Source organism: Nesoenas mayeri (genome assembly GCF_963082525.1).
Source record: "Nesoenas mayeri genome assembly, chromosome: 4".
NCBI lineage: Eukaryota > Metazoa > Chordata > Aves > Columbiformes > Columbidae > Nesoenas > Nesoenas mayeri.
The window spans coordinates 6,250,622-6,275,202 of NC_137540.1; the positions used below are offsets into that span (position 1 = coordinate 6,250,622).

At 37.1% G+C, this 24,581-nt stretch overlaps 2 protein-coding genes across 2 annotated transcripts in view; one reads left to right on the top strand and one right to left on the bottom strand.

Moving 5' to 3' along the window:
- TBCK (TBC1 domain containing kinase) overlaps nucleotides 1-9,954 on the bottom strand; it is a gene marked incomplete at its 3' end in the record, with an annotated part of 93,121 nt that extends 83,167 nt beyond the window's left edge. Inside the window, exons 1-3 of the mRNA XM_080343348.1 lie at nucleotides 9,900-9,954; nucleotides 4,602-4,836; nucleotides 2,138-2,210 (exon numbers count right to left, since the gene is read on the bottom strand). Coding sequence (XP_080199474.1) covers nucleotides 2,138-2,210; nucleotides 4,602-4,794 — 266 coding nt within the window. The 5' untranslated portion in view covers nucleotides 4,795-4,836; nucleotides 9,900-9,954. The remainder of the gene's footprint in view (nucleotides 1-2,137; nucleotides 2,211-4,601; nucleotides 4,837-9,899) is intronic.
- A 708-nt stretch (nucleotides 9,955-10,662) lies between these two features.
- Nucleotides 10,663-24,581, top strand: part of AIMP1 (aminoacyl tRNA synthetase complex interacting multifunctional protein 1) — a 29,588-nt gene continuing 15,669 nt past the window's right edge. The window contains exon 1 of the mRNA XM_080344021.1: nucleotides 10,663-10,705. Coding sequence (XP_080200147.1) covers nucleotides 10,704-10,705 — 2 coding nt within the window. The 5' untranslated portion in view covers nucleotides 10,663-10,703. The remainder of the gene's footprint in view (nucleotides 10,706-24,581) is intronic.

The following is a 24,581-nucleotide window of genomic DNA, read 5'->3' on the forward strand; positions in this document are numbered from 1 at the left end:
TTAGCTACTACTGCAAAAGCTGTAATTTACAGTAGACAAACCACTAATGTCTCTTAAAGTTATGAACATACACACAGGCTATATTTTAGCCCTATACCTCAGGTGTTACAGCTTCCTGAAGAAATCCCAATTGGCTCATTAAAAGAAAGATCAGATAGTAGAATAACTTATTTCAGTAAAAACTTTCTCAATTCAAGAGGAAAAAATAAAGTCAGGCTTTATGCATCTACCCTCCACAGAGCCACAGCCCAAATATAATAGCCGAGGTAACCGTTACAAACTAAGTAACTTCTCTCAGTATGTCAAAAAAACAAAGTTGCACACCTTAGCAAACTACCTAAAAAGATCTCAAAAATATTTCTGGATGCCACATAGCATAGACAGGCATAACGGATGCACATACAGACCGTAAAAGTTATTTGAGAAAGTTTTGTTTATAGAATTATGACAGAGAAATACAAATTTCCTACCCCTCAGAAAAGGACAACTTTCCCCTTGCAATTGTAAGGCTGCAGGATTAAATTGCACTTGAAGTTGTCAGAAAATCTATGTAAGTATACTAGACAAAGCAGTTCAAAGCAAATTAAAATAGCTACATGCACGCTTTTTCAGAAACAGTCAAGAGGCACCAGACGGCCTGGGCTGCTTCTCATCTGACACCGAGATACATGTGTTCAAAGAACAGTGTCAGAACTGAATGAAAAAGGAAAGAAAAGAGCTTCTGATGCTTTAACTATTTCTGGAACTTTGCACAATAGGAACCTGGTGAAAAACTGTGAAGGGCTTTAATATACATATCACACAGGAGAAGCCCTTTAGACCTAAATATCTCTCTCTATCTTAAGAAAAAATGGAAGCCATATCTGCCTAACATTCCTCAAGCTATAGCTCTCTGGAACACATAGTCATACAAGCTTAAATTTGCAGAAAGCTAACACACTGGGCATTTTGCATTTAGATTTATTTTAGATTTATCTGTGCCAGACAACACACCTAGCATCCTATTTGGGAGCTGCGAGGCTCAAAAGGCTACAGATCCAGTATTATTCGCTTTATACAAATTCAATTTGGGATGAGTCACAGGAAGACTATCCGGATAGTATCTTATCAAACGCAGCCCACCTGAGATGCCTAATGTTTAACTGCTGTTAACCAGGAAGACACATAAAAAGTTGTCCATTATTTTACTGAGTAATCATCATCTCTGTGCTTGGATGAATATCAAGAGAGATGAAACCTAATGCTTGCTACAAAATTTTCAAAAACTAGAACGAAGATACTTCGGATATCTAAATATGTTTTATATTTATGTATTTGCACGTTCTGGAAACAAGCAGTTAGCCTACAATCCCTTGCTATCCCAAATGAAAATAATGTTTACCTTCTTCCACTTTTCACATGTTATGTATTACATATTCTTTAGGACAAGAAACCACTTCTTTACTCCAAAAGTAACAATGATAGACTTAAAAATTATAGTTAATGCTTTTAGTAACAATGATGGGGATTTTTTTAATTTGCTGCTTTAAAAATACAGCTCAACTATTCTATACCTCCTAATATGAAAACAAATATTCTTGACATCCAGCCTTTGGACTTCGTTTTGACCAAAGCCTTGCTGAAGGGACTATACTAACCCAAATTCAAATCACTTATTAGCACCCTGGCATATGTATCTGACATCCTGTCCACTTTCTCATTAATAAATTAATACATTTCCACACATGAAAAACAAAAACCAAATTCTGTCCTATTTAGTAAAGGTTGTATTTCATCATCTGGTACCCATACAATCTTCAAATTAATTCTTAAGAAGACACTTACCCTGTCATAGGTCTGATTTTATTTTTAAGAAGAAAACCCAAAACTACTGTTACCAGACAAACAGGATTTTATGAGTTACAATGTATTTCAGTTGTCAGCAAGTTCCCCATAACCCTTCTAGCTTTTAGAATCATGTGGCAATAAGTACTCACCTTTCAAGCTCCTGTTTGTCTGATAAAAAATGTCTTCAAGTTAAACTTAAACAGAATAAAATTTAGATAAACCAGTACCAGTTTAAAAAAGGTCTGGGACTTTGCCACAGATAATATGTGACATTATGGTGAGTGGATGCAGGCTTAGCTTGCCACCTTACCTGACTGGCTTTCTCTCTCGTAGCAAATCTTCCAGACTCCTTTCACAGTGTTCAGCTGCCACAACCAGTCTCTCTAATCAAAAACAAAACCACAAACGTGTAAAGGACTAGAATGAGCCAATGGCAGTAAAGACTTCTCAGTCTATGTATTTGGCAAATGTTATTTTGAGATATATTGTATGGAAAATTAAATAGAATTAAATGTTAAAGATGTACAACTTCTGGATATCACATCATTTAATTTATAAGATACAGCAGATTAACTCTTCCTGTTTCCTCATGCAAAGAACTGTCAATCCATCCATCCAGTAAGCTCCTATAAATGTTGAACATCTCAGGTAATGTCAGTCAGATTTGACTTAAGAGTAGGGGTATCAAATAAGATAAGAATCTACAAATTTGCAGAAACATGTGGCTGGGCTGAGTACTCAAAGTAACACCAGCTTTGAGAAAAGAGACTCAAAGCAAGAACAGTCCTGAGGGGCCAACTCGCACATTACTAGCTCTAGAACCTCTTACCCAACAAAAAGCAATAGGACTTGCAGGGGTCCAACATGTTTTGAAGATTGATGGGCTGGCTCTGAACACAGAGGAAAAGACAAGACACTTGTTGCACTGAAGACAGCGATCATGCAATAGGAAAAGACAAGGTTACATGGGGGTGTGAGATAACTCCTAAAGAAGTCAGGCTTTGCTACTTCCACTACTTGTAGAACAGCTAGTGGTGAATGTTCAGATTCAAAACCAAATCAAACTAATCTATTTCAAACATATTTTTACTGTTAGAGTAAGATAAAGGTGGAAAATACTTTGAAGAACACAAGTCATCACATTAAACCTTGAATGCTTGTTACTTAACTCTTTGTTGCTCCTCTTTGAAATCAAGGACCACTTAAGGTTTCTTTGGATGAAAAAAATCTGGGATTGCCTTCTACAATACTAGCAAAGATTTACACATGGATTAGTTTTACAAAAAAAATATCAGTTTGAATGTTTTTCTATTACTTATATATTCCTCTTCTGAGGTCTTTGGAGGTAACACATACATCTATTCTTTTTGTTTTCCTAGTCTGCTTTCATATTTCTCTGTGAGGGCAGAAAGTGACATTTGCAAGAAAAATAACATTACATCGCTATGCCTGACAAGTGAAAAACACCATCAGTATCAGAATGATAAAATTTGCCACATTATTTGAAAGTGATTAACTGCTATTCTAACAACCAGAAACACAACAGTCTCCTGACTACAAGGTTAGAAATTTTATTTGCCATTCTTCAAGTTACTTCAATTACCAGGAGATATTTTCTCCTTCATGTTTATACATACTCGCAAACCTTCATTTCATTGACTCTTCATTATCAAAAATGCCATGTTTTCCTATTTAACCATGTATTTTATATAATAAATGTTATGTTAGGTAATGTTTCTTAAGCTTTCATCCCAAACCATACTGCAAGAAAATACCAGTTTCTATTTCAAGAGGTACTAGCAAAACCAAGATGAAAACGAATAAAGTTTCTAGATCTCCTGACTGCAGAAAATGAAAAATTTACAAGTTTGAGAGCAAATGGAAACATACTAAAAACCTGCCCCATGGAATACTTCAGCATTTGGAGTGAGCAACATCCTCATTTTCTAAAAATCTGAAACATCCTATCATATTGCATTCTAAACAAGAAAAATATTACTTGTTTTACTGTAGATATTCAAACAAATACATACAATGCACTTTCATATGGGAACATTGCTAATTTAAAAGTTAAAGCTGGCAACCACTTCAATTGTCACAGATGTTGCAGCCTTTTTGCGTAAATTAAGTGCTGTAGTCCTGTTGAGCTTGCAACAGAATAAGATCATCTGGAGCAGGAAAAAACAACTGAAGCCTTATCTAAGCTAACAATAAGTGTGAGAACAGTTACTAAAAAAACCCTCATATCTGTACCAGAATAAAGTAGTTGATAGTGGGAGAGATCTTAAAGAGCTAGAATAAAAACAAATAATAAGGAAAGCCTGCAGCCAAGACACAAGACGACTGAGACAACGAGAACAACTGCAAATCAAGTACAAGAAACCTAAACATCACGTGAAATGTTCACAACTTTAGAATACAAGTGTAGGAGCTCAGCGTCAAAAATACATGTATTTCCATGTCCCCCACAAAGACATGGCACAGTAATCAGGGACAAGAACTTTGCAGCAAGGTATAAAAAGAAGAAAGTTCTTGGCTTTTATCAGCATATCACAAAAGAGGACAGACCACTGACCTCTGCCTTGACTCTGCAGAGGAAAAACAAAAGCACCAGTACTTCCAGTCACAGCAAAGGCATAGAGCCATTTTGAGACTGAAAACAGCCACCTTCTGGTGCTATAAAGGCAATATTCTGCTCAGTCACCTTTAGATACGTTGTCAAAAAAGCATAACTGTAAGCACACATAAAATTACCTTTTTAAACACATACTCACCATGTTTACCTCGGGTAATGTCAACGTACTGGCAAAGTCTGGGGTGGGTGATTGTTTTAAGGATTTGAAATCTCCCCAAAATTTTGATGGAGTTGGGTGTGAGAGGAAGGCCGTTACTTCCACAGACATCATGTGGCAGAGCTGAGGCGAAAAAGGTGGAGGCACCCATCTCAGTGTCTTTTAAAGGAAACATCTTCTTCGCGCAATCTTAAGCCCTTCAGAGAAATTAGCGTTCCTTTAAATAAAAACACAGAGTAAAAATTTATCTGTAAAATATATAGATTCTTGTGACTCAGCTTATTAGGTGTTTACTAAAGAATGCAATTAAAATGGCTTGTTTTCTCTGTTATGGGAAAAGGGAAGTTTTTGTGTAATGAACACAAAATAATAATAATACAGTGCTGCTGCATGATAACACTACACCTCAAGATTAAAATATAGTGATAGTTTTAAGCACAGATTTAATAATTAAATAAAAAGATTTTTAGGAGCAGATAAGTACTTTGATACAGACGATACTCAGACGACTACTGCAATATAGTAGTTTATTTACTAAAAAAAAAGTAAAGGCACCAAACAGAAAAAACTTCTTCTAAAATACCACCTTGTATCAGCAGACCACAAATCCAGATTTAGTGATAATCCATACACATACTTGTATATCAGGTTACATATACAAACAGATAAAAAGGCCAGTATTATTTGCTTTTAAGTGAGCTCTGGTCCAGAAGTTGTGATGGTGAAGTAGATGGCACTTCCACTTAACATGGGACAAGAGGCTGCAGAACAATAAAAGCTTCATCAACGAGCCTATGCAGAAAAGCACCATCCAGCTCACTTCAGAGACATTATGGCACAGAGTCCGGCGGCATCTGCACATACAGTCAACAGAAATAGTCCACTGATGTGGAAAGCACACACAACTCTCTTGTCAGCCACAGAATTGCAACTATAAGCTCTTAAGAGGAGAAACAGAGATGCAGTTGATCCAGGAAAAGAAGAAGAACCCTCAGGATTTCAAGCCCATAAAAGAAATAATATGAAAAGATTAAATTATAAAACCAACATAATTCTTTCAAACAAGATGTAATAATTTTTTAACACCTTAGGGGCTTTGTGAAACAAAAACGAAGTAGAACAAGATTATGCAGAGCACTAAGGAAGCTGAGTGCTACTTTTTAATCATTCTTTCAGCAAACACTGACCTGCTGCTCTCATTCATGTTTTGGGGTTGTTTTTTGTTTTTGTTTGTTTTTTGTAGGGTTTTGTTGTTGTTTGTTGTTTTTTTGTTTTGTTTTCCCCTGAAGAAACACGGACACACATTTAAATTCTAATATACATCATCATATTCAATTTGAATGCATAGCATTAAGGAATCAAACTTAAAAAAGGAAGAAAATAAATACAAAACAACACTGAACATCAGAGTTTTTATAGTAGTATTTTTGTATTGAAACCCTTATTTGTAAAGATACAATGCTTTCATATCTCTTGGATATTTAGTATTTTTTGAAGTGATTTATTTTAGGATGCCAACAATGCAATATACAGTTAAAATATTCCATTGGAAAGACATAAATTGGACTGAGTGCAAACACAAGGATTTATTGGCATGCGGTGAGTTCCAATTGGAAAGCTTTAACGGTGTGTTTATAATATGACCCATATTCCTGTAAAAAACATCAAGTCTGCCAAATGAACTACCTGGCCTCAGAAAGAAAATATTAACCCTAAAGAAAAGAGTCTTCATTTAGAGAATGAATTATAGTCTTTCTTGGCGTAATAGTCCTCTAATAATTGCTCTTCAATAAAAAAATAAAGTTAAAACAATCAGAGTTGAGGGGAAGGTGAGTAAAATTATGCCAAGCAGCAAGATGCATTATGTCTCTAAGACGTTAAATATGTAGTGTACAACATATTTGCTCAAATGATGAATGTTTTCATTTTTACTGTAGAAAAAATATCTGGTAGATAATGCTTCTCTAATACACTGTATCTGCATTCAGCTGACATTTAGAAAGGAATTTTAATAAAAAGAATTGTTAAATATCATCAATTCAATAATCACTTCAAGAGATTAAACTTTTCTTGTACTCTAGATGACTTGGTCTACAAGGATGAATTACACCACCTGCAATGCTTTCAACTAGACAACTGCAGATTTATCACTCACTTCCTCTGGTTAGGAAGCACACAGACAAAACAGAAGACATGAGAAAAGCAAACAATATTTCCTGTCTGCACCTAATGGTATCAATAAGGAATTTTAAAATGTATGCATTAAAATAAATTCTCTTATTAGGGAGTTAATTCTGTGGAACCACTAAAGTAATGAAAAAAAATGTTCTCTGATGATGGAAAAAAGCTAGTTCTGTCAATATCTGCCTTCACAATTAAACTGATCTCTGTCCTTTACTCTCAACTTCCATAAATTCCAGGGACTTACTTGAAAATAAACCAAGTAACTCCAAGCCTAAAAACTTAATCCTTTCATCACCTTTAAAATGACCACACATTATAGCTTAAGTGAAAGACAGTTTAAGTAGATTATTTCAGTACAGTCATTACTCCTGTAAGTTACTGACATTTCTAAATTCAAACAGAAGGGTTACATATATTTAGAAAATTCATCTGATAATTGTGGTTTCTGGTTTTTTTTGTTTGTTTGCTTTAAATCCTCATGAAGGTCTGGCACAAATAGAAACATAGTGCTACACGTCCTCATGTTTAAGGCACACAATTTTACACCTCAAACACATCTCCTGTATATAGAAATGACACGTAATGCATTAATTTTTTTATTTGGAGGAATTATATCCTGCAGGAGTTATATCCTGTAGAATTTCCCCATATCTTAGGAAATAAAAAGAGGAAGAGAAAAAGAAAGGTTTGTTGTTTTTAACTAACACCAGAAACAGTTATGGCAAATTGAATTTTGGGATTGAATTCTGGAAATTCAATTCAGATAATCCAAACCAGTGAGGATGGAAGAGGAAGTGAAGACTTGTCTTATTAGCGTAATTTAAAATGACTCAGTCGTCATTTCCAAAGCACCATTTATTCTGTGTATGAGAAACAGTCTATCGCATCTGCAAAATAGTTCTGGCATAAAGATTAGAAGCCTGGAAGCAGCTTGTTTTGCATCCCACCCCTGAATGACCTTCCCTCATCTACCACCCCATCCAAGTCTCCCATAGAAACCTTGACAGTGCACAGAAACACTGACCAACATTCTCAGCAAAATCCACCAAAACCAGAAGACATTTACAAGTGCATATTTAATATTCGGATTAGCACTATTTTTATAATCTCTCACTCCATAGCTTTTCCATTGCCCAACATTGAGAAATAAACCACAAACAGTAGCCCCTCATCTACTGAGCAATTTATTTGTTCATCGGAACACCTGCTGCTCTCAGAGAACAAACGTTTTTTCTTCAGAATTTTGCACTTTCTAGCCATCATTTAAGCTTTTTTACTGCAGCAATGCCAAGGCAAGTGAGTCAATGGGCACCAAGAGCTTTGTCCTTAAAGAAAATCAATACTCAAAACATAGAAATTTGACTCTCAAAAGCAAATACTGCGCATGCAAACAAACCAACCAGAATGAATCCATCCTGCGAAACACACCTATGGCTTCTAAAGCATCCACATGCAGAAATAAAGACAACTAACTGTGTGCTAACATCCATTAGTAATTTGAAACTGCTGGTTATTTAAATGCTTCCTGAGTATTCAGGTGTAAATATCACTTGCCTAATGAAGGCAGCTTTTCAGAATTAAGACTTAAATTATAATCAGTATGGGTACTGAATTAAAGCAATTGAGAAAAATTTCAGGAGAGCAGGTGGCCTAAACATCCTGTGCTTACATTGTTTTCCATTAAATCACAGTATTTTCAACAAAGCAGCCCATTTCATAAGAATAAATCATTTCACAAAATACCTTCTGCTCTTAAGTCTTGAAACATTCCTCTTGCAACTATAGCAATTACTAATTTGATAAAGTAACTGAAATAAAAGGTGTAATTTTGGCTAGTGTTTGTACTTCACAAAAAACCACTGTGTGATTTCTCTCCCGCTGTCCACTGTCACTCAGCTATTCCTAAAGTTTATGAAAATGCATAAGAGTAACTGAAGAAAAGCTGGATTCTGATTCTTATGGAATGGAGCACAGACAATACATAAGAGCTTGTTAGGACAATCACAATAATGAGCTGAGACACAGTCACTTCATTATACTAAAAAAATATTAACTTATCAGCTTAATTTATGCAGAGTGTGGGGGGACTGTGGATTACATTTAGTTCACCTTACAAATCTTTTTTATCTGCAGTAAACATCTACTATAAACACCACTTGTACTACAGACATTTCATAAGATTTCTTAGAAATCTAAATGTAAGCAGTATTGTATTTAAGCAAATGTTTCCCCCCTTGGCATAACATTAAAACATCCACTTCTACAAAATTTCCTAACTTCTGTAACATTAATTGAAGTAAGAAGTATTCTACCTATAAATAAAGAATAGCTATGGAGTCATGCGCAGATAATTACAGACCATACACACATAAGGCATAGTTAAAAAAGAAATAAAAGAAAGTTAAAAACTAATAAACTAATAAATTCAGTGCAGAAAAGAAACACTTTGCTTCAGACTCCAGCTACATCACTTCAGCAACAGATAGAATAAATAAGTGTGCCAAAATTTTCATTATAATACCATTAGTCAAGATAAACAAAAAATGCAAACCAGATTTTGACAAGGCTCCAATATAATTATTTTGTCTTCAATGAATACACAAATTTGGGAAAAAAAAAATAAAGGCAGGTATCATGGTGGTTTTGGCACAGGGAACTGACAAAAAAATGTTACTTAATGAAAATGCTAAATAGTAATTCCTTTCCCTACTCATGTAGGGATTTTGAGGCACCATTTAACTCAAATGAAATATAAGCATCAGTAAAGATTAAAAAATGCTGTGTCTCAGTAGTATTTGGAAAAATTTGTCATGTATACATGAAAACTTCTGTATTATATGTAGGTATTTGCATAAGAAGAGTTACTGGTGTTGTCTGGAGCATTTACAATGTTACTACATAGATTAAAACGCTGCTCCTTTGAAAGTCATGCAGAAAAGTCCGTGACACTTAAGGAAATCTCAAGTTTAATATCTGCATTTAGCTAGTGGAAAAAAATAGCACTTGGATAGTATGAAGAAAACATACAACCTAATTTTGATAGACCAGGATAGATTTTTAGTGATATTTATTTTATAAACCTGTTATTTCTTTTACCTGTTTATCAGTGTCTTTTGATTATAGCCTGCCTGCCTGTTCTGCTACACACACAAGGATGGGGGTTTGCTGTCATTTGTTCAATAATTAAACCTAGAAAAGATAAATCAGTTTTAAACCGCTTGCTAAATGACTGCTAGAAATGCTGGTAGCCCCGGGCAACCCCGGTGAGCTGTAAGGCCCCATAAGGGCGCTCGTCACAGCCCCCCAGCCCTGAGGCTCCAGGCCCAGGCTGGCGCTCACACCTGGAGCCCAAAACGGCGCCAACCGGCCCCGCGCCCCTCACGGCGCTGCCGGGGAGCGCTCGCCCCGCGCCCCCGCCCCGCTCCGCTCCCGCCGGGCCGGCCGCTCCCTCAGCCCCTCCGCTACCCAAAGGCGACCGGCGGGGGCGTCCCTCGAAGGGGGGTCCGGACGAAGGGGATGGAACGGGGCCAGTTCGGGGGAACCTGCCAGCGCCCCCGCCCGCTCACCGTCGCCCTCGCCTCGTCGCGCTGTCACTGCAGCCCGCCGGACGCCGGTAGGACCCTGGCACAGAGTCGTCTTCCCTAACGCCTGAAGTTTCTTGTTGTTTGGGTCTTTTTTTTTTAAAAAACAAAACAAAACAATCTTCCCCCGCCCCTCACTGTGTCTCTGTGCGTGTGTATACTCTATACTCTCAGAACGCCTTAGTCTTAAACAGAACGTCGGCCGGGGTTAGTGAGGCTTTCCCAGGCGCCCCCTCATAAACCTTAGGCGCTCGGCTGGGCAGCCCGGAGAGGGTCCTTTCCCCTCAGCGGACGGAGGCGTGTGGCGGCCGCTCGGTTCATGTGAGTCTCTCGGCGGGGCCCGCCCGGTTCTAACACGGGGCGGCGGCTTCGCCCCCCTCGGCGTCCCCACAGCTTCAGTCGGTTGTCCTTCGCTGCTGGGGGGCTGTGTCATGGCGGTCTAATAGCCCAGGGCGGCCCCATGGGCCAGGCCGGGGCGGGCAAGCGGAGCCCGACAGGGCCTGTCGTTGTGTCCCGGGGCGGGGGGTTCCCTGCGGACTCGGCGCTGTGTTCGGGAGGCCGCTCTCGTTCCTTAAAGGGGAACTGCCCCGCAGCGGAGGTGTAGGAAGAGTGTCTCGAATTAGAGGAGACGGCGTTATGTTCCATGTTGTTTCATCTATATAAGAGATTTAATCACGGGGCTCAATGCGCGCTGCAGCTGTAGGGTGGCATTGCAAATACAGATACCACACTTTGCAGGGAGAAAGCGTGCAGGTGAAGTGGCTCTGCCGAAATCAATTGTGTTCTTTAATTCAGCCCATCGACTGAAATGACATTTTGAAGTGGCATAGTGGTGGACTGTTGGAAGAAAATGCTGTAACAGCCTGGAGTGTACAGGCGTGGAGCATCTACTGAGTTTTGCATAGGAATCACTGTTACTAATTGAAAAGTAGATGCTGTCTCAGCTTTGGTAAGGGGTATATATGTTCATTATGCTTTTGCAAAGAAGTCCATAAGTGCAAACCAGTATAACTAAGCATTTGGTCTATTCTCAGTAGAGATAATTGTAAGGTTTAACATACAGCACATATTCTGTACAGGGATGCATGGACTGGATAACTGGGATGAGCTTATAAGTTGTTGCTTGTTAGGTTATCTTACAAGTCCATGGCCAAACAGCATATGCCAATGGTACTGGAGTACTATATACCTTGAGCTAATCAGTAAGTGGTTTTGTGTTGGGTTTAGCAGCTGGTAAAATGAAAAAAAAACCCACTACTGCAAAATGAGTAATGCTTGCATTTCCTGTTCTTTCTGTTTCTTTCATTCAGACGTTTGTTTTTTGCTTGGTTTTTTTTTTTTTAATACAGTCATTACTTTTCACAAATAGTTTTATGATTCAGGATACTTATATGAAATCTGTAGTAAGGTGAGGCACTAGTGATTAAACATAGTGTCCCATTTTTCTTTATCCTTCTTGTTCTGTTTTCCAGTTTAAATAGTAATACATTATTTGGAAGATCTATTGGAAAGTAAGCCCGAAATCTGTAAAATAAACCAGAAGTCCTAAAACTTATTTTTTAACAATGGATACTATTGAAAAGGCTAATGCCTTAGAATTGACTAAAAGATAGAACTTAAGCAAATCTTATAAAATAGTCAGTAAAGTGGAGTGGTTTGGGGTTGATTTTTTGTTTGTTTGTTTTGGTTTTTTTTTTTTTTTTATTGATTATTGGTGTGGTTTGGTGGGTTTTGGTGGGTTTTTTTGTTGGGTTTTTGTGTGTGTGCGTGTGTTTCTCTTCCCAGCTACTCTCAAGGATCTTTGCTTGTCAACACAGCTTTATCATGATATACTCTTCCCACTCTTTTGCAAATTAACAATACATTCTTGTTATGGTGATTTTGACTTAAAAGAATTTTAATAAATATATTGGTGAGTTGCTTTCCTGTTTAAGCAGCACAGAATCCTAAAGGTGCAAGACATTGAAGGCAGAATGATTTAAGTCAAAATGGTTCTTGGAGCCTTCAGCAAAATTGGGCTCCTGAAAGTCTCTTTCCAGTTGTAAATATGAAGACTGTGCATATTTTATGCATATTTTTGTGCATATATTGCCATACATTTTATTTATTTCATTTACACCTTTAAATGTAAATAGAGAAGGAAACACATCTCTTTCCCCAGACTGCAAGCAGTGGACAGTCTGGCAAGAAGTTAATTGTATGCCATGATAGGGAGAAGCAAGCAAGCCCCTAGGACTTCTTATGCTTTGCAAAATCCTTTAAAGCAATTCATAGTGTTTTCTTAAAATTGTTTCTGAAAATCAGTGAAAGGATTCTAGTCTGCTAGAGTCTTGGACTTTCTACTCACCTGGAATTGGTGGCATTCCTCCCTTTCCCTGCTCTTATTCTTTCTAAAGTCACCTGCGTAATGTCTTTGGTCGAATCTCCTTTTTGAAGAACAGAGTCCTAATTTAGAGAATGTTGAAATATGTGTATTTAACTGTAATGCTTATTGCTGAAATTTCATGCAGTGTGCTTGACATACAGCTAAAACTGAGGGGTCAGTATAGAGGGCAGCTGCTAGGAACGTCTGATGTGAGCAAAGTAAATAGTGTCTTTTGTTTCTTGTAGTGATATGAATTATATTATTTCAGTCCAGCAGAGACCCCCAGAAGCCCCTGTTTATTCTTGTTCTAAACAGTTATCTGTATGGTTCTTATTACCGTTGCCAAGAAACATTTCCCTTGTTAGATTTCCTGTCATACTGGGGGCAAGGGGGAAATTGATGTTTAGTTTTCATTTCCATGGTTACATTAGTATTAAACAGTGTAGGGCGTGAAAAAAAGTCTCTAATGGCTTTTTTCCTCCAGTGTGGTGGAAGCCATTCTTACTCATAATTTAATAAGGTCTCATAAAGATTTGGATACTTCTTAAAGAAGCCTTCTGCTTTTATTGTTTTGTGGGGTTTTGTGTTTGTTTGTTTTTTTCTTTTGGCAGGGGGTGTGGTGCTTGGGAAAAAGTGCTTTCCTTTCAAAAAAATCATTTAAGAAACACTGAAAAATGGTTTACTGACTAAACTTCATGACCACAGATCAGTAAGTCATCTGTTGAAGTCTTCACAATTTTCTTTTCTCTTGGAGAACAAGAAAATGTAGTACTGACTGAGTTATGATGTTAGAGGTCAATTTCTTCAGAGTGAGTATAAAATTAATAGGTTGGTGTTTTTCTTCACAGATGGTTTATTTATCCTGCTTTCACAGTTAGCAAATCTTTGATGAGTTCTTTTTCTCCCAAATCATTACACTTCAGTATGTGGAAATGTCACAATTGGAAGGGTAGGTTTTATTACATGTTTCTTTAAAGTTAAATAAATGGAAGAGATACAAAAGAGAAAAATATTATTGGTTTTGTAACACTGAGTGTAATGAAAAGACCTTAGCAGAAGAGGAGCAAAACATCTCAAGTTCATTCTCATCTATTATACCTTAATCACCTTCGACAGATATTTGCCTAACCTGTTTTTAAAACCTTCTAGTGATAGATGTTCCACAGTCTCCATAGGCAGCCTGTTCAGTCCTTTAGTCTTACTTGAAAGTTTTCCAAATGTCGAGCTTAAATCTTCCTTGCTTTTTCCTGTCTGCAATAGACCTGCTGAACAGTTTAGTCCCATTCTCATACCAACTCCCTCTCTCCCATGTATCTTCTCTTCTATAGACTAAACAGCTACACTTCTTTCAAGCTTTTTGATCTTCTTTGAAGTGTCTTTTAGAAGTCAAGAGACAGGAAAGGAGGATCTGAACAAAAGTAAATCTCTGTGGCAATTGTGGCAGGCCTTGAGTATGCATGAGTGCAATGTGAATATTGCTTGGGAAGCCTCCTGAGCAGCTGAGACAGTGGCCTATAATAAAATGTGGCTAGTCAGGCCTTTCCTGACTTGCCTCTCCTTTAGGTTTCTGCCTGTCTCTTCACACTTCTGTTCTAGAGAAATTAAAAGTTGAGGATTTGGGGGTTTCGTGGTTTGTTTTGTTCTTTTTTGGTTCTTTTTGTTTGTTTGGTTTTTCCCTCCTTTAAGCTGGAAGAGAGAGGCATGGCAAGGGAATAGACTGCCTGGTGAGAAGTTGTTCTTCTCTAGAATGTGTGTGGTGTTGTGTTAACTAATTCATTAGTTAATTGCCCGTATGCTTTTTGAGCCATAAAGTGTTCTAATGGTGAGGTCCATAACATGTATGAAACATTTTGCAAGCAGGCATTTCCCTCCTGAAAATGTAGCCTATGGTTTCAGTCAGTTACATAAATCTGACAGAAAGAACAAGGGAAAGCACTTTTTGAGCACAATAAAAATCCGCTCCTTTGCTTGGAGGGTAGCGTGACGGCTCCAGATGTTTTGAGATTGTCACCATATTCATTTGAGTATTCCTAAATTGCCTAAGCGTAGATGCTTATATTTAAATAAAGAAAAGTTCCTTGCCTGTGCATGATCTGTGCTTCTGACAGATGCTTATAAATTCAGTATGGTTAGGAATTTGTAATCAATTGTAATGGTGGTTTTAGGCATGGCATTGCTGCCATTCCTGATGATAAAATTCAGTGTGCCAGATCCCTGTTCAATTTTCTAGGGGACAGTTTTTTTGTGATGCGAATAATGTCCTGTCCCTGGGTGCTACTCTGTGATTGGCCAACACAGGAAGAGATCAGTTTAATTTGTAGGGTTTTTTCTAGATGCTGTGGGGATTTGTTGTTGTTTCTTGAGGCCTGTTGTTGTGTTTTGGTTTTTGGTTGGTTTGTGTTTGTGGTGAGTGGTTGTTTGTTTGTTTATTTGTTTTTTCCCCTGTCTCCCTAAAAAGAAACTATTTTTTAAATGGCATGCATTTCAGGACTGGCAGAAGGTGACCATTTCAGATCTTAGTGCCCTCTTGCTTTCTTATTGCTGGTTTGTAAAATACTTTGCAATTTTAGGTTTCAATATCATATTTTCAATGGAAAAACAAGAGGAGTAATTCAGTTGCTCATTTGTTCCTTTGTATGCTATTTATTTTGCTATGGTAATTAATTGACTCTCACAGCAACCACCAAAGAATTTGTTTCTCAGTCATGTATATTCTTCCTTTTGAATGTCTTTGGGTCTTTTTCTCTTCTGTTACTCAACAAGTCTTGTCTCCTACAATGGGATCAGGGCAGGAATGGGGGTATAAAAGTAACTAGGAATATAGGTCAGCATCTGAATAATCTCTTTGAAGCCTGGGAGTAGAGCATCTTCAACTTGTTCACTTGCACATTTGTGTTTTGTTTTGCTTCGTGCTGTTTTGTCAGAATATTGTCAGTTGGTCAGTGGTCTTCTAGTAGGGGTAGATTACCCATTTTGACCATAGAAACTGAGGAGGGGATGTTTGGCCAAAAAGCCTTAACATTCACACTGTGTATGGACAACAGTTAATAAAAGTATTAATCACTTTTAAAGGGTGAGAATCATCTCTGCCTACTGAAATGAAATATGAAGTTTCTCTTAAGTTATATTTACAAATTAGACTCATGATAGTCTGAAATTAAAAAAAAAAATCTATCTTGATGATTAAATGCATCAATGGGGGTCTGTAGCAGCAGCTGTAATCACTTGATGATGCTCTTTCTAAAGAAAATGGCTTTGATGTCTTACTTAAATGCAAACTGGATAAACTCCTCTTTACCATGTACAATTTTCAGAGAGAAGTTTTGGAAAAGGGATACCTTCTGCTGACCTAGTTTTTGTTACATTCCACAACTTTGTATGCAATCCTTAAGTTCTTATGCCACTTTATATAAGTTAACAGCCTAGAAGCTGTTCCTTGACTTCAAAAACTCTAGCAAGGGAAGCTTAAATTAGCATTCATATTAGAAAGCAATATATACTGTATTTAACAATCACCCATTAAGCATAATTCATGTAGATGAACCCATTCTTCTTAAAATGCTGGGAAAAACCTGACAAAGAACTTACGCTGGATTAGAGGAAAACTGAATTCCTCTCATAACTGCTTCCCTGGTGTGTTGTCTCACATCGTAATTACCTGAAAGCAGAGAGATTCCAAGATGCTTTTTACATTTGAAAGCAGCTGGCAATGCAGAAGACATTATCAAAAATTGCCTCGAGTCAGCAAATCTCTTCTTGAGGTCATTTGGTACAATATTTTGGCATAAAGCTACCCATTAGAGAAGACTCTTACTTCCATTTCCTTCTCATCAGGAGCTTTCCCAACATAATTTCAACTGAGTATGAATTAATAGTTTAAAGATTAGTGTCTGACTTCAGGACCCTCTCTCGGAAATGATCCATGGCTATTGTATCTGGTTTCTATCCCGGAGCGTTTCTCAGTTACAGTTGAATATACAGCTTTGTAGTGGCATCTTGTTCCAGATTCCAAAGGTGAGTGAGCAGATGGTTTTGGCAACTCTGTTGGCCAGGAGCTGCTGTTCACACAGGAGTGCAGGGGGCGTGCAAGAGGCACCACATTTAGCTCAACAGCAGCTGCTCCGGGGTGAAGGCCGTAAGTTCACAATCGTGCTCGTCCATCCTACTGTAAGGTTTGAAACCTTCTATCTGAAGTGTTCTGATAATTGGTAACAGTCACACACAAAGGAAGTCACCGTTGCCAACTGGGATATGACACTGAATTGTACACTAGGGAAATTAACCTTAGGGGTTGAATTACCCTGCTACCTCACAGTGGATAAGTAATTTCACATCCATATGACCGTGTATAAAAAAAATTCTAATGATAAGAACTAGGCACAGATTTTTCTTTTTTTCCTTTACATATAGCTTATCATTAAATTTATCTGAGAACGTACTCGCAAACTTGCACTTCTTGGAAATGCTAAACCGAGATATTCTAATTGAAAATAATTGGTTTAAAATGGTTGTATTTTTAATAGACTAATTTGGAACACAAAAAACCCCCTATAATTTAGCTCGATTTGACTTCAACTGTGAAAACACAAGAAACTTTGGATCCATAGATGAAGTACAGCTATTCCCCAAAAGCTTCTTGGAGGATTTTTGTCAGATACCATCAGTCTTAGTAGCTGACGTCAGCCCTCTCAATGTCCAAGATGATGCACAGGGTTTGGTTTGTTTGTTTCTCTTTTTCTTTCTACAGGTCTAGTATTAAAAGAGGGGAAAGTCATTTTCATTCCAGCAATTTTGAAAGCAGTGAACCTCAAATGCTTCTTGTTCCATACAACTACAAAGAAGGTTCTGAAAGACAATTACAAGACTACCTACTTTTTTGGTACCATTAAAAGATACAAAATCACTGTGCTTTCTCTCAAGCAGTGCTTAGGTATTTATAGAAGATGCGATCCAGAAGTTTACGTGGGCTAACATACTATTAACTTAGTAACCATGTTGCTATTTTGGACTGTGCTCAAAGGACTACTGACTATACTTGGGTTATCACGTGTACATAAAACCAGGTGTTTGGTAACAGTGATGTTCCTAACTTAGTTCTTTTCAGTGAACATTTTTGTGAGAAGTTATTAATGAATGTAAGAATGTTCAATTAGCAGAGGGAACAAGGTGGTGAGGGCCATGTCCTGTGGCAGCTGGAGTTTTGCAAAGGATGTTAAAAGGTAACCCAAAAAACTCTTGATGTTATTCTCTAGTTTAGAATGTAGAAAATAGCTCAGGCCAAAAATAACCTTTTCAAGATCACCCTCTTTGGTTTGGGAAGATCATTTCTGTGTGCCAGCCAAAATAACTACAAAAGTCAAAAGTATCTTTTGTTTGCATGGGGTTTACCTTTGATTGGCAAATTTATTTGGTTTTCAAAATGTGAAATAAGCTTATAAAATCTGAGCTGTGTTTCTCTGTTAATAAAAATTAGATGATTCTCATTTTAAAAAGAAAAATACCTGTTAAATGTAAGCAGCTATTTGCTGTACATGAAAAAGTGTTGGGTTTTTGTATACAAATGACATTTTTCTGTAAAAAAATATTTTGTTTCAAATCAGTAGAAGATCTGAAATAGCTCCATAATAATATAACCCTTTGGATGTTTGTGTCTGTGCAGAAGAAGATCTGGCATTTTGATTTCAAGTAGCCTTTGAATTGTTACTTTGTGCACTTTGTTTAGAAATGATCGACAAGTAGTTGCTGTACAGTCTTGGCTCAGAAGTTAGTTGGCTTAATTTCCTGCTCAGGATAGCAAGGTCTTCATCTACAGAAATGTAAATCTACTGAAAACTCTTTTCTTCAGAGTTCCTTTCTTTTTGTGCCAAAGGGCAAAAAAGTGTTCTGCATGTTTCTACCACACAAGTTAAAATCATTGATCCAAAAGGTAGTTAGTTACAATACTTGATAGTTATATCTGGAGATTTTTCAAAGTAGATGAGATGCTTGCTGGGATTTTAAGTCTCTTCACTCTGTACGTGGTGAAAGGAAGGGCCTGTGTTTTGAGGATGGTGCCAGAAATATGCAGTGGTAGATAATACCGGCATGTGGTTTTGAAGTGACATGTAACTGCTTCTGACTGCTGAGGGTTAGTTGTTGTCAGCCCACTTCAGATTTAAAAGTTAATTTATGCTTTTTACCCCACAGCTGAATAAATGATTTTCTCTGTGCAGGGTAAGTTAGTATCTGTATAGAAGATTTTCATTAAAATATTGCCCTCCTGTGTTATGTGAGTAAATTCAATGCTGCAAAGTACAGTTATTTGTGTGATGAATGAAAGTGGGTCATTAAATGTGTGTGGGAAGGTTTTGCCTGTGTAAATAAGATTCTGCAAATGCAGGCTCAAGGTTCGCCAAGGACTGCTTTTCCCTTTAAGCTTGCTTTGTCAGGTTTGTTGCTCCCTATTAAGATATGTTTGCCATTATTCTTGCATTGATTACACACAGACGCATGCGCACACAAACATGCAGATTTTCAGGTTTAATTTTCGTCAGCTTTCTTTATTTGGACCACATAAAAGAATACCTAAAGTTTCTGCCTCAGTAAATACCAGCAATTGTTAATGTGGTTGTAGTTAGAGAACACTGATTCTTTTGCTGTACATCTGCATGATGTCTGCTGAATGCTTTTGTGAATAAATAAGTTATTTTTAATCTTAGCCCTTGCTTTAGCTGAATGGTTAAATCCTGTTTTCCTTTAGCTGTACTACAAGATGTTACTTTTATATGTAGGAAAGCCAGTGTTAATGTAAAAGTAATAAATGCCAAGATTCTTTTTTAGCACAGTTTAGTTATGTAGGATAACTAGTAGGCAGGTTTCAAACATTAAGAATATTGTGAATTAAAACTGAAAAGGGGGATAAATTTTCATGTGAACTACCTACCTAATACTATTATGTTGCTGACCATTGCTGTCATAAAATACTTAATGGTATTCTTATGTCCAAACTCTTCAAGTTTCTGAGGAGAAGGTATCTTTAAGATGTTTTTTAGCAGGTAGGGTTCTTGACAAAGAGTAGTTATCCTTATTGCCCTGACAGACCCAAAAGAAAAATATTGGATTTTGAGAGAAACTTTTAGAATGTATTGTTGTTCTCAAGTGAGGGGGTAAACATTTCTTTCTTCTCTACCTTTTTATAACTGCTGTGCCTGTTCTTAATTAAGGAGGTAGTGTGAATGCGCAATTTTTTTAGAATAAGGTTACAAAATCAATAAAATACCTAAGAAACAGTATTCTACTTGGTATCGACAGGTAGAATGCAGCTCGGATTATTCTTCTGCTGTCTGATTTGTGGGTAGTTTACTGTAGTTACAACAGTGATCTAAAGCTTTCACTCCCCAGTAAAACTCCAGAGGGTGAACTGCGGTACAGATTCTTCAAGTTGTTGCTGACCTTGCACACTTCTCCTGATGTAGATGAGTCTGTTTATATCTCTGAATTTATAGGCATATGTGTGTGTCTGTAATTGTGAAGTCCATCACCTGTCGAGGAACTTTTATGAGGATACTTTGAGGTTTGAGCAGCAGCTGTTTGTTTGTCCGTTTGTTTTTTTTATTCAGTGATAGCCACTGGATACACCATGGTTTAGAAAATTAAGCTTTGATAAATTAACAAACAGGCAGCCAATTTTTGTTGTAAGCTTTCTATTCCAAAGAACTGGATGTGTTTTGGATTTGAAAATCAGTGCTTAAGGTCAAAGAAACAAGGTAGCATGTTATGGGTGTTGCATCTTTTCCATTGTGGGATTTATGTGAGAATTCCTTCTGCACGTGGAGATGGTTTACCGTAAGACCCTGATAGTGCTATTAAAATATGAATGCAGTGGGATCCAAAAGATACACAGTGCTGAAAAAATATATAAGGCTGTCCAACTCTTCTGGGATATGAGCTGCTACTTCAATTTGAAGCTGCACTATAAAGCACAACCAGATGGATCTCTGCGGAGCTTCCAGGGGAGATGGCAGAGGTAGCACTGGGTGTGGAACCTATCGAGGTGTAAGCCAAGCAGTGCAGAGCAGTTGCTCCCCTTAAGTTGTGTTGTGAGCCATCCATGTCTGTTGTATTACTGGGCAGCCTTCTCAGATTAATACATCAAGTTACACATCATTTGTATAGAGTCTGTGTTACTGAAAATTTTTGGTAGCTCTGAAGGCAAAGAAATCCAAATTACTTGACTTTTGTCTTAACCTGGACAGAACTCCTTGTAGTCCTGTGTCTGCTTTGTTTAGTCCTTGGGGTGTCTGCTCAAAGGTGGAAAAGAGTACAAAGTTAACTCAGAACTGGACTGAGACAAGCATTAGTAGAAACTTCTCCCTGAATGCAAATTTAGCACAAGTTTCCAGCCAAGATAGGAATGAAATTTCAAGTACTCTTAACTTACCTTGACCTTTTGAATGTTGCAGCTGTAGTGTGTTAAGATACGATGCAGTTAATTACTATGTTGTGGTATCTACTAAATCTTGAAAAGCAAACTTGAACAAAATACTAAATAATTTTCAGTTGTGACTATTAACTTTCTTATGAGCTCTACCATACAGATCCATGAGATGCATTTTAATTCAAATTAAGCCTGTCATAATACTCTTAAAGTTTCATGCTTCTATTTTTTCTGTTCTAACATATGTCTGTCTTGCTTCTTCATTCATTGCTTCTCACAGATTGGATTTTTGCCTGTCTCAATAATGTTGTGACTTACTTGTGACTTTGGTACATTGTTCCCTTTCAAGACAGACTTGTCTTCATGTTTAAAAATAATCTTTACTCATTAAACTTATGTTGCCTCGAAATTGATACCAGTGGATGGGCCTTTTTTTGTGCAATGTTCCATCACATTTAAAAAAAAACAAAACTCTTTCATGCTGCAGCGTTTTTCAATATGAAAAAGTTTGGTTGTGTGTGTTTTTACTATTTACAGCCCTTTAAAATAGGGAGGGGTGGGCTCTTAGGACTACTAAAAGACCTGTCTGCAGCTGGGATTGAGCCTGATTTATCTGGCAGCCAGAAGGGTTGTACTGTAGGCTCTAGAGCTAGCAAATCATTCCTTAAAGTTGGCATTGCTTCTTGGATGGACTGTATCAGACATGTTAGTTGTTTGGAAATCTTGCAAAGCAATTATTCTGACTCTTTCAGTGCAAAAGACGCGAGTTGAAATAACATATGGCAGAAATGTACAACTTTGCCTGATAATTTGCTGCATGGCAAATCACTTTCAATACTTACTACACTGGAGTTTATAGTTTATGGATACTTTAAAAATTGCATTTAAGTGCTCAAAGAAAAATATAGAAAGAATAATAATTGGGCTATTCGACTGTTTAAAGCTCCAGTTGTATAGTCACTTCTTTGGGGAGAATGAGGAAGATAGAATTATGGTTTTTGCAATTTTTGGTCTACAAAGCTGTATTGCCATATTTTACAATACTGTTGACATTTTAGGCTGTAATTCCATTTTGCTCATATTAAAAAGAGCATTCTTTCTTGAGGAAAATACAAAGATATTAGTTAAAATTTCATTTAGTATTTTATATCGCCGCATTTCAAGTACCTGGTAGAGGATCACTGACAGTTTATTTGATAATAATTTATAGATATTTACACTTTACCTGCAATTTATCAATATTGCTCAAAAGCTTGACAAAAAATACAGTGTGTTTGTGTTTGGTTTGCCTTTTTTTTGTTTTTAATTGTGCTCTCGTTGCTAGCTATTGCTTTTCAAGTGTTTACCATTTGATATTTTGATAGGTCTCCTTTGCTGTATGCACAGAAGGACCTAAGGCGAGCATATCTACATTTTGATCAGTTATGTATATTTTCTTAGGGCTTTAAACCATCTTTTTAGTTCTGCAAACTTGCTTTGACAATGTGAGATTCAGGAAAGCTACATTCTTCCCTTACAGAGCTCACAATAGACTTGATTCTGAAAGACAGGTGAACTCGAAGTTAAATCTTACCTGAAATGCACCTGTCTTTTCAATGTAGGTGAAGTGATATTGAAATGTAATGGGCTGCCCTGTGTCTTTTTGCTCTGTTGCAACAAGGAAACGACATCTTCGATTGTGATTAAGTAGTCTCAAGCAAAATTGAACCTAATATGGAAGAAACATCTGTTTTCTTATCATTACATTACCGCTTACTGATACTTAGCCTATTTGTATATAGCTTTAAAAGGCATATTTTTTGAGACCTGTTTGTGAACAGCTTTGTGTTTTACACTATTTTACCATTGAGGAATTATGTTTTTCCACAGAAAAAAACTGTGGAAAACCTGTGTTTTTGATAAGTAAATATGATTCTTCTCTGTCTTTTGAAGGCTAGAATTATTTAATCTGTTGAAATTGCATCTCCTGAGAAGGAATATTTCAGTGTTGATGCTGTGATTGCATTTTATGATTTGTAACAGGTATAAAACCAGTGAAATGCCCAACCTTTTGTGATAGTGATAGGTAAGTGTATGAAACTTACTGAATATAGCTGATTTCCAAAATGTCCTAGCAATAGAATTGTATCATTGCAAATTTAAAACTAAATGCTGTAGACTGTTACCTCCCTAATGACCAATTGAGCGCTGCTGCTGATCTTCTGTGCTTTAATTAGTGTGAAGCAGGGCCATGATCTAGTCAAAACTAATCAGTCAGAGGTGTCCTAATTTTTTTTAATAGCTGAAATTTTCATAGTTTTGAAAATTAAACCTTAAATTTTTCTATCAAAAATGTGAGACCAAATCAGATATTGTAAATCTTATCTAAAGATGTTGACAGCATCAGGACTAGAATAGTTTATCAGAAGTTAGAAGAAATGATTTTTAAAACATGAATCCTGATTCTCCAAGACAGGAGAAGATGGGACAAGTTACAACAATTTTCTAGTTGCACTGATACTTTGGTTTTGCAAATAATAACGTATCTTTGCTCTTTTCCTTCTGTTTTGATCTGCTCACTACTGTTCCTTACTTTGCAGAATAAAAAAGGTGTTATGTGAGATTCTTAAATCCCATTCACGGTGTTCTGACATTTCACAGAAGTGCAAAGCATAGAAAAGCAGAATCTGGCAAACAGCTGGCATGGTTTTTTTGTATTTATGGGTTTTTGTAAGATTGTCTGCCAGAAATGACCATACTTAGAAAAGGTGCTCAGATAGAAGTCTTTGAACACGTCTTTTACAAACCAAGTGATCATCAATACTTTGTGTTTTACTTTGCTATAAAGTTGGCCACAATCAAGCATCTTGAGACATCTCATGGATGAAGAAAAAGAGTTTAATTTAAAAGCTTCTTGAGATTTAAGACCAAAAGCTTAGGGAGAGGAATTACCATTAACTATTTTTTATAGTTTAAATTAATGAATGTTATTTAGCATTGGAAAAATTACCTGTCATCCATAACTTTTAGAATAAGGCTCCTTCCACTAGTTCCGCTTCATAATGATAAACTGAGCATCTCAACTGAAAAGCAAACGTGTCCTTTTTTGTAGACTTTTATTTTCTCCTGTAGTGGCCCCTTGCCTGATCTTAGGTCTTGCTTGGCGGCTATTCATAAACATGGCATTCTCTGTAAGGTGTGTGTTTATGCTGTCTGGGCCATCTTGTGATTGCTCGTTGCTAAGGATCAGTAGGGTTGGTTTTGCTGTAGAAATACCTTGATTCCTCCATAGCTGGCACCAAGCGAAGAGCAGCGATGGGTGGGAGCGAAGCAGCTGTGCAATGAAGAATGCTGCCTTGGGTTGGCGACCTGTGCAAGTTCAGTCTCTCATCGTGGAGGAGTTAGTGTATATGTGGGAGAGGAAGAGAGGAGAAGCA